Source organism: Aphanomyces astaci (assembly GCF_000520075.1).
Source record: "Aphanomyces astaci strain APO3 unplaced genomic scaffold supercont1.24, whole genome shotgun sequence".
Taxonomy (NCBI): Eukaryota; Oomycota; class Saprolegniomycetes; order Saprolegniales; family Verrucalvaceae; genus Aphanomyces; species Aphanomyces astaci.
The window spans coordinates 296,250-305,719 of NW_009798287.1; the positions used below are offsets into that span (position 1 = coordinate 296,250).

Below are 9,470 nucleotides of genomic sequence, written 5' to 3' on the forward strand. Positions count from 1 at the left end.
AGTAGTATTACAGGTACGAAGTATACCATAACGGTAATAGTATTCTATAACTACTTGTAGCCCTTTGGTGGGGATGCTCTAACTCTCTAACTTTGACGGGTGGTGGCTGTACTGGAAGTACATACTGTAGTAAGCTTATACTAGTAAGTACTGTACAGGTAACTAACTATTTCTACGTAGTACTATTAATAGTAGTACATCTGGACCTAAAAAGACCCATCATTCTATCGCCATATATATATATATATATCCACGAGGACTCGTAAAAACCAAACGTGTGGATAGTGTAGGGTTGGGAAATAGAATTAAGGGCTCACTGTGGCGACTAGTACGTTACTTTCGCTGCTTGCCCACGCGGCCAGTCTTGCTAAACTTGGACACGGCGCTGTGCTTGTTGCGGCGGGCCATGAGCTTCGGGTCCAGAGGAATGTACGCGTACGGGTCGACTTTGCCCTGCTTCTTGACGTCGCCGGACGCCTTCTTGGCGCGGTATTCGTTGCCGGCCGTGGGACCGGCGGGCGCGGCGTCGCGCTTCCGCTTCTTGTCCAGGCCCATGTTGGCCAGTTTCTTCTGAACATCGCGGCGGACCGCGTCTTCGTCCTCCGAGTCGCCCATCGCGTCGTCGTCGTCGTCGTCGTCGGGGATGCCCGGGATGATCATGCTACGCAAAAGCACCAAACAAAACCAATCAAATACAATTGCTCGACCAGTTGCTGGCATTATAATATATATATATATATATATATATATCGTACCGGCCATCCTTGGCGATTTCAAACTCGTCATCCGACTCGACGCGCTTGGCTTTGCGAGATGGCACGATGTTCTTAAACGCAGCATTATCTAGGAAGTCGACAATATCTTCCTCGGCGTTCTCCTTGATGTAGTTGCTCGCGCCGTTCGCCGTTTTGATTTTCTTGGCTGGACGTTGCTGCGCAACGGCGTCGTTGCCCTTGGACGACTTTGTCGTAGCGGCACCGCCTTCGTGGTCGCTGTCGTCGTCGTCCGAGTCTTGCATAAACTCTTCAAACGATTTTTGGCCGCGGGACTCGCGCTTTTGCTCCTTCTCGCGGTCTTCGCGCTCCTTTGTCTTGCGGATGTGCGTGATGAGCTTGCGGTCGGCTTCAGGCACCAGCGACGCCACGTACTCGTAGCCAAACTTGCGGCACAACTTCATCATGATCGTTCTAGTCAATAAAAAGTATTAAAAAAAAGAAAATTCCTATTAACCACTCGTTTGTATCAAACAAGGTCCACACAAATATAATAACACATTCTAAATACACCAGCGTACCAACCACAATTAGATGTATATATACTGTGGAACACATCCCTCCCAGTAGAAACGACAAAGGTCCAAAATTAAAAGCCCAGAACAACAAGAATAATAATAATATCGTGGAAGCGGGACAGACCCCCATCTAATCCCAAATCGAGGGTATTCTTGGCTACTCCAATTTTAAGTGGATCTGATTGGCTTTACAGAAAGGACATGTATATTTTCAGCCAATCAGAAGTTCCAGTGTGCTTTGATATAGCGATTTCACCAAATATCATAATGTCACAACACTGTACATACCTGGTTTTGGCACGGAACCGAGCTTTGCTTTCGCCAATCCACTGCAGCAACCCGTTGACGATCGACGGCAAAAACTCGACGAGGGCTTCCTTGGGCAAGATGGCGATGCCCAATTTGAGGAACCCGATGACGCTCTTGATCACTTCGCGCGCCTTTTCGTGGAGGAGCATGAGCACGGTGCGGAGGAGGTCGGGCATGGCCTGTTGAATCGTCACTTCGGTGCGGCCAAACTCAAATACGAGGCGGCTCAGACACAGCACGGACGCGCTGCGCATGTGGGGCGTGCGCGCGGCCAGCCCCCCCAGCACCATCTGGATAAAGTCCATGAGGTTGCCCTGGGCGTCGAGCAGTTTGGCCATGGCGAGCAGCACTTCAAAGGCGGCTTCACGGGCTTTGGCGTTGGCTTCCTTGGTACAGAGCATGATCTCCCCCACGAGCGTCGGCACGAACGCCGTGTCGGGGTGTTCTGCGGCCACGATGGCCCTGACGATCTGATGCAGACACCGCAGGCGCATCTTCTTTGCCGGCACGCTGCACGTGAGCAGCGACTCGGACAAGGACTCGATCATGTCCGTCAAGTGCTCGGCGGCGAACGCGGGATGCGTGTCGCAAATGGTCACAAGCACCGAGTACGACCGCTTTTGCATGACCGGGTCCGTGTCGTCGAGCATGTATGGCTTGACGACGCGGTACAAGAGCGCGACTTGGCTCACGTCGATGATGCCCACTAGCGCCAGCGCGATGCTCATGTGCAAATGCGCTTGGGCAAGCATGGCGACGGCGGCGGGGGCTTTGGGGTCGGCGCTCTTCTTGGCGGCGGTCGTGGTTTGCAGTAGCGTTTGCATGAGTTGCTTAAACACGTTCTGGACAAACTCGGGCTCGGCCAGCGTCGCGTAGTTGGTGATCGTGTCCAGGAGCGTCTGGAGGCGGTCCGACTCGGTGTCGGCATCTAGGCCTTCCACGATCGCGATGAGCAGCGGCAGAAACCGCGCGGCAAACTTGGCCAGCGCCGCCTGATCCACATCGGACGGATCGTCGTCCTCCGACTTGGCGGCGGCCGCGGCGGCTTTGAGCAGCGCCTGCAGCCCCTGGCACACGAGCAATTGGAGTTCGGGGTACCGCTTGTCCGACATGGCGTTGGCTAGTGTCTTGGCGATTTTCTTGAAGTGGCCGGCAATGTCCGTAGGGTGCGTGCAGAAGCTCGGAAAAAGGCTCCACAGCTGCATCGTGCGGGCCTGCATGCGCTTGGACTCCAACGCGGTGGTCGAGTCGGCGCGGGCCACGGCTTCGCACGTTTTGGCCAACGACAAGATCGCCGTCGAAAAGTACTCGAGTCGGCCGGGGCCGGCCTTGGCGGCGTCGCGGATCACCGGGATGAGCCACGCGCGCTCTTCGACGATGCCGTGGTCGTTCTGAAGCGGCACGACCGACAGCATGACTTCGGCGCCGACGGACGTCGTGGCCGCCGTCAAGAAGCGCGTAAACCACTTGCGCATGTCATCGTGGGCTTGGGGCATCGAGTCCATGGCTGCGTACAGGTCGACCGTGGTGGAAAAGATCGAGTCGAACGCTGGGTGCGCGTTCTCGCCGCAGAACCCGACGATGGACGTGAGCAGCGAAAAAATGGACGACCATGCGTGTTGGTAGCGCAGTGTCAAGAGACCTACGAGCATACCACAATGCAACAATCATATGAGCTCTAACGTTTGACTGGCCCGATCAGGAACGAAATCAATCACAAAATATATATATATACACATATATTGTCAAATCGATTCGAAACTGAAGCCGTCACCAGAATGTCTTTGGAGATTGGAATAATGAACCGCCTAAGCCAATCAAATCACGTCCTGTCGAGTTTCTGCCAATCGAAACCCTTGATTCGGCAAAGTTCGGTAAACCACATATGTACCAATCTTTGTATCGTGTAGTTTGTACAAGCTTAAATTCGATCAAATGCTAGAATGCCACAAAAGTCTAAATTTGGGTAAAATACACTATATATATATATATATATATATTTATATATATGGAGCGCGTCAAGTTGGTTACCTTCGAGGGAAAACAGCACACGTTGGACAGACGGGTGTGGGCCAAGGTTCAAGCACGCTTGCAGGGCTACGTTGAGAAGTTCGGCGCACTTGCGGTGTACCTGGGTGTGTTGGCTTTCAAAGTACGTGCACATGGCAACGACGACGCGGGGAAGGAGTTCGCGGGTGCTTTGCAGCGGCTCGAGGCGGGCGAGGGCGCGGCATGTGATTTGAATGAGTAGGATCGCATGCTGCTGATCGTGGATGTTGCTGTCAAGGGACAGGACGGTGGTGAGCAGGGAGGTGAGACATTCGGCCGACAAGCGCGACGACGGCGACACGACGACTGCGTCGAACGCTTCGAGCGTCACCAACGCCAGCGTCTTTTGGTTGGTCTGAAGCAGCTTGAGCAGGGCCTCGGTCAAACTAGTCACCACTTTGCCAGGCAGGAGCGGCAGCACCGACCCGAGAAAGCCCACGAGTTGCAGCACCTTGGTCTGGTCCTTGGCCACCGCGGACGCGAGGATGTTCTCGGCGAACGAGGCAATATGCGTGGACAGCGTGTCGCAGTGGGCGTCGGCATGTACTTCGAGGATCTTGACGATGGACGACTGCGCCGCCTTGCGGATCTTGGGCCGCGGGTCCGCCGCCAACGCTAGCAGCACGTGAAAGTACTTGAGCGTCGTGGGGTGATTCCACACGCTTGCGCTGGGTTCTTGTGCTTGAATGACCATGCCTAACGCTACGAGGCTCGACCGAAGCAGTGAAATGTCTTCTTCGTTCGACTACACCAAGAACGTGGTAAGCGAGCTGGAAAGCCAAGTTGTGTGGTTGGTGGCTATTACACTGGCTGCGGTAGTACCTGCATGATGCGGATCATAGCGTGGGCAACGGCATCGAATTTCGTGCGCAGCACGGCGTCGTGCACTTCGGGCAGCACCATCGTCAGCAGTTGCATGATCTCCTGGGCATGCGAGCTGCTGTCGTTGGACTCGAGTGCTGTCATGAGCGCGGCAAAGTATTCTGTGTTGGAGATGGGGTGATCTTCGCGCTGACCTGGTCCACGGCGATCGTGGATCACGTCTGTGATGGCTGCCAAGACAACATTGAGCTACGCAAGTACAGGTGTAACGTCATGATGACGTCATATAATAGGCAACAGCATGCAAGCAATGCATGTTACGTGGTACCTTGACTTTCTGGGGATGGTTGCCACCGGCGTGGCGGCGGAGTTCCGAGAAGACGTCCATGACAGCAAACAATTGTTTGATGCCGTTTCGGCGACGGTGCAGAACGGGACCATTCGTTTAGAGCTGGAAATTTTACCCAATCACAGCGCGGCATCGCACCCGCCAATCGCAGGACAATATCAATGCCTCACCAGAATTGCATGTCAAAGTACTCACCATTGTCAGGTCGTGGCTAGTGCTAAAATATCTGTACGGAAATGAGTTCAAGTGATTCCATCGATCTATCGATCCATCAAGGGCATTAGAGGATGGCGGTGATCAAGAGCGGTCGCGCGACGGTGGTGGCTGGCATCACGATCAACACGCTGCTCGTGGTGCTCAAGATGGGCATGTTCCTCGCGTCCAACGTGAACGCAATGTTCGCGGATGCGGTCGACAGCATCGTAGACGGGTTCGTGATGGTGCTGGTCGTCGTGTTCCTCAAGTTCGACCTTGACGGGAAACTGACCTACCTACAAATGGACATGATGCTTCTTTGTCAGTGGAGCACAGTGATCATGTTTCGGGTCGTCATATTCATGGACCAACTCGGGGATCTCTACACCCCCGAGCCCCGAACTCACGCAGGACCACTGATCATCACGTCTGCGATCGCCATGATCGCCGCCATCGCTATTGCGCTTGTGTTTGTGGACGAAGACGACGTGATCAAGCTATTCATTAGCGACGCGGAGAAGGCTCACAGGAAGCGGCGGCACCCAAAGAAGAAACGCACCGGCCCCAAGCGATTCAAGCTCATGCCAATCTTTGCCGAGGCCGTGGACAACGTGGTCTCGTCGGCGGTGGCCCTTGTCATTGGGGTGCTCATGTACAACGAAGTTGCTCTAGACTACATCTACCTCATCGACGACGGGTCCAACATGCTCATCAGCGTCGTCATGTGCGTCCTCGCGTACAACCAACTCGGAACCCTCGCCAACAAGTACGAGGGCAAGAGCTACTACGAAATCGTGTTTCCCACTGACACATCGCCGCTGCTTAGTGTGTAGTAAAGGGTAGTATGCCGTAACATGCGCTGGTTGCAATAACTACCCCTCGTTCCACGGTTACTCGACTAAAATCTCCAGTGAATCCGTGTCTACAAGCTTGACAGTGTTGGCGGGGGTGTCGAACGTCGCTGCCACTATGGAGCGAGTTCGTGTCCATTGCGTCAGCTCCGCGGTTGCTGTGAACGATCAACTGGAGACGAGGAGGAGCCGCGTCTTGGCTGTAGATGGAGTGGTCACGTACGCAAACGTTTGCTTGGAGTCGGTGCTGGTGGTCTACGTCATCGCCTACACCAACACGAACACGGCTACCAACACAGCTTCAAACACATACGTGAATACGAGCGGCGACGTCATCACGAACGGCCGGAGCAACACCAGTAACGCCACATACACCACGTGCAACGCAATGAGCAACACCATATAAGCCGAATTGACATCGCCGTGACATCCTGAACCAGCAACGACACGGCAAAGAACGACCGGAATTCAAACTTCAAGTTGGTGTACAACACCCCAAACGTAATCTTGGTGCGGCACTTGCTCAATTGGACTTCCGACCGGCGCGGAGGACAGAACCACCAGCACCACGAGCGTTCGTGGGAGCAGTGTCGTCGTGGTGGGTACTGTATTACAGTACAGTAGTGAGGGTGTTGGGAGAAGGTGTACGTGACTCGATGACATTGCGTGTCAGGCCTCGGCCTTGATTGAACGGACCTTGGCGTAGATCATGATATGTATCGGTGGCCGTCGTGTTCGGCGATGGCAATGCTCGTCAAGGTCATGCAAACCGTTACAGCAGCCAATCCAAAGCGTATCGTGCATTGCCGAAGTCCCGACGGAGCCAAATTTGTTACTCTACCATTCATAAGTGTTAGTTTCTGTGCCACTTGCAGAACCACGACAGAAAAAGCGTACTCCGTGTACTCAAGCAGCGCGTGATTCGAATTATCAGTCGTATGATAAATGTATACATGTGGTCTATTCAATGCATGACGATCGTTAACAAGCTCCGATTGTACCATTGGTGTGGCACTACATGTATGAAACTAACCTTCATAACCACAACAGCAACTACTACGTAGTACTACTGTACCTCGAAGTACTTAACAGTACTACTATAACCCCCTCTGTAGCCACAAGCCCCCTACAAACCCATACTCCCTCCGCAAAGCAACGAGTCGTCGCAGCGTTCAGAAGCGACGACGACTGGAAATCTGTGGCGTAAATACTGGAAATCCGTGGCGTATATACTAAAAATGTAACTGTAAATCAGATTGTGCCTCGTATATGCCCCATGAAACCGCCTGCCGTTTCATTCCAGCAATACTGTATTGTATGGCTAGCAAGATACATTGTAGCGCTTCAAGTACCAGTGTCTATTTACCTATCCACTTCTAGTGTTGTTGACACCTAGCACTTCACTTGGACATTTCTAACGTTTTGAAGGTAGCACGATCAACGTGCCTTGCATACAAATGGTGGCGTACGCTACATACTACAGTAGATGGCCCCAGCAAGGCCACGCAGGGTTACCAGTACAGTCTGCTGCATGCACTTGGCTAAAGAACGACTGACAGCCCAAAAAGAATACGACAAATCCCATTTAAAATCGCTTGGCGCTCGTATTGACGAGCTTGACCGTCCTGGATGGGGTCGTGAGGGCCATGTAGTGGTCGCTAGGGAGGCTGCCACTGTTGAGCGAGATGGTGTCGACCCCGCGGTTGCTGTTGAACTCGGCCGAGTGCAGCTGTGGGATCGTGCACTGGGTTCGGGTCGAGTTGACGTCATCATGGGCGCCCCCTGCACCGGTAACGAACGTCCAGAGCTTGACAAGACTTCGCACAAACATGAGGACGATCACCACACACACGAGCACCACCACGACATACGCATACGTTTGCTTGGAGTCGGTGCTGGTCGTGTACGCCATCGCATACACCAACCCGAACACGGCTACCAACACAGCTTCAAACACGAACGTGAACACAAGCTGCCACGTCGTCACGAACGGCCGGAGCAACACCAGCAACGCCACGTACACCCCGTGCAACGCAATGAGCAACACCATCTGGATAGACGGCGCCACCACCCCCGCCAATAGCACCCCCGTGGCATACTGAACCAGCAGCGACACGGCAAAGAACGACCGGAATTCAAACTTCAAGTTGGTGTACAACACCCCAAACGTAATCTTGGTGCGGTACTTGCTCAATTGGACTTCCGACTGGCGGAGGACGACGTAGCCGGCGGCTACGATGCCCCCGCCCAGCACCACCAGTGCCAGGAGCGCAAAGATGCCCGTGATCGAGCCAAATCCTGCAGCTGACGTGATGTCGCGCATCAACTCGTACATGGACACGGTCGAGAGCGGAAGCACCGCCATGGTGATAAACCAGACCGTGAACCCTTGCATGCGACGACTGGCTTCTTTGAGTGTGGACGTGTAGCTGCCCGAGTCGGACTGGGTGAACGGCGTCCGACGGCCCGAGATCTGCGACACGACCGCGGTCGTAATCACAAGCACAAGGAGAATCATAACGGCAATGAAGAAGAACGTCCACGCGCGCACAAACAAGTCAAACTCAAACACGTTGGAGCGTAGCGCAAACTGGAAGAACCCGAACGCGTCGTACGAGGTGGCGGACACTTGGACGTCGGCGGTGAGGGCGCGGCGGTGGGACGGGGTCGACAGAAGTACCAGGCTGGACGCCACGACCGGCGACTTGGCCGTGTACGCGGACCCGCGCACGATAAAATTGATCCATGAAAACGAGTCGGTGAACGACACAAAGATTGCGTGGGGGGTGTCTACGTTGGCGCAGGACACGACGGCCACCATTTGCATGAACGTGGCGAAGGACGGGAGTTCCCACGAGTTGGGGGCGACCAACGCCCCGGCCACGGACTCGGGCGCGAGGAACGAAGGGTCGATGGCCAAGTAGTGGAAGAACGCGAGGAAGACCAGCGTGAGACCCGCCACGGCGTTGAACACGTACCGGTTAGTCTTGTCGCCGGGGGTGTCAGCGCCGGACACGGCTGCTTCGGATGGAACGATGTCGGAGGGTCCCGCGAGGCCGCCGCCGGGAGGGGCGGCGGTGCGAGCAGCCGAGATCGGGCGAGCTGGTGCCGGGGCTTCCGGCGCATCGCTGCCGCCCCCTGGCGCGGGATTGGACGGGTTCAGCTTGGACGGGGAAGGGGTCAAGTCTATTAGGTCGTCCGAGCCCACTGTGGTCACGGGGGCTTTGGTGCCGTTCAAGATCTCAAACGTGGTGCCCGTGACATTGTCCTCCACTTTCTTGGTCACGATGGGCAAGTCCGTGGTGACGGCGATGGTTGTCAGTGGCTTCAATGTGGGGTCGGTGCTGTTTGTGACGGCAGGGGTAACCGCAGGCGTGGTGACGTTGGGGGTAGTCGGCGTCAAGAGGTCGACAAGGACAGTGGTGTTGGGGGCTAGAGTAGGAAGGCTGATGGTAGGGATAACAGGAGTAGTGGCAGTAGGTTCAGGAGTTGCAGGGGCAGTGGTGTTGGGGGCTGGGGTGGGAAGGGTGGTGGTAATAACAGGAGTAGTGGCAGTAGGCTCAGGAGTTGCAGGGGCAGTGGTGTTGGGGGCTGCAGTGGGAAG

The 9,470-nt window shown here is 54.9% G+C and overlaps 4 protein-coding genes across 4 annotated transcripts in view; 2 read left to right on the plus strand and 2 right to left on the minus strand.

Annotated features, from left to right (window-relative positions):
- Positions 1 to 276: 276 nt before the first annotated feature.
- On the minus strand, positions 277 to 4,884 carry H257_09680 (hypothetical protein). Its single transcript, XM_009835977.1, has 6 exons — positions 4,800 to 4,884; positions 4,472 to 4,720; positions 3,632 to 4,394; positions 1,580 to 3,242; positions 756 to 1,187; positions 277 to 661 (listed from the first exon to the last, which is right to left on the minus strand). Exons 1-6 carry the CDS (start codon positions 4,857 to 4,859, stop codon positions 334 to 336), a joined length of 3,495 nt encoding a protein of 1,164 aa, XP_009834279.1. The 5' UTR covers positions 4,860 to 4,884; the 3' UTR covers positions 277 to 333.
- Positions 4,885 to 5,074: 190 nt separating this feature from the next.
- H257_09681 (hypothetical protein) lies at positions 5,075 to 5,875 on the plus strand. Its single transcript, XM_009835978.1, has one exon. It carries the CDS (start codon positions 5,108 to 5,110, stop codon positions 5,846 to 5,848), a length of 741 nt encoding a protein of 246 aa, XP_009834280.1. The 5' UTR covers positions 5,075 to 5,107; the 3' UTR covers positions 5,849 to 5,875.
- Positions 5,876 to 5,984: 109 nt separating this feature from the next.
- Positions 5,985 to 6,572, plus strand: H257_09682 (hypothetical protein; the record flags this gene model as incomplete). The annotated part of the gene is made up of 3 exons (XM_009835979.1): positions 5,985 to 6,244; positions 6,307 to 6,481; positions 6,540 to 6,572. 3 exons carry the CDS (start codon positions 5,985 to 5,987, stop codon positions 6,570 to 6,572), a joined length of 468 nt encoding a protein of 155 aa, XP_009834281.1.
- An 879-nt stretch (positions 6,573 to 7,451) lies between these two features.
- Positions 7,452 to 9,470, minus strand: part of H257_09683 (hypothetical protein) — a gene marked incomplete at its 3' end in the record, with an annotated part of 2,947 nt that continues 928 nt past the window's right edge. Inside the window, exon 3 of the mRNA XM_009835980.1 lies at positions 7,452 to 9,379. Coding sequence (XP_009834282.1) covers positions 7,452 to 9,379 — 1,928 coding nt within the window. The remainder of the gene's footprint in view (positions 9,380 to 9,470) is intronic.

Excerpts from the sequence above, each read along its gene's own strand:
- H257_09681 (XM_009835978.1), top strand. The coding sequence starts at position 5,108 with ATGGCGGTGATCAAGAGCGGTCGCGCGACGGTGGTGGCTGGCATCACG.
- H257_09680 (XM_009835977.1), bottom strand. The coding sequence starts at position 4,859 with ATGGACGTCTTCTCGGAACTCCGCCGCCACGCCGGTGGCAACCATCCC. Across the intron at positions 4,721-4,799 it reads ACCATCCCCAGAAAGTCAAG|CTCAATGTTGTCTTGGCAGC; the intron begins GTACCACGTAAC and ends GTACTTGCGTAG. Across the intron at positions 662-755 it reads GAAATCGCCAAGGATGGCCG|CATGATCATCCCGGGCATCC; the intron begins GTACGATATATA and ends GCTTTTGCGTAG.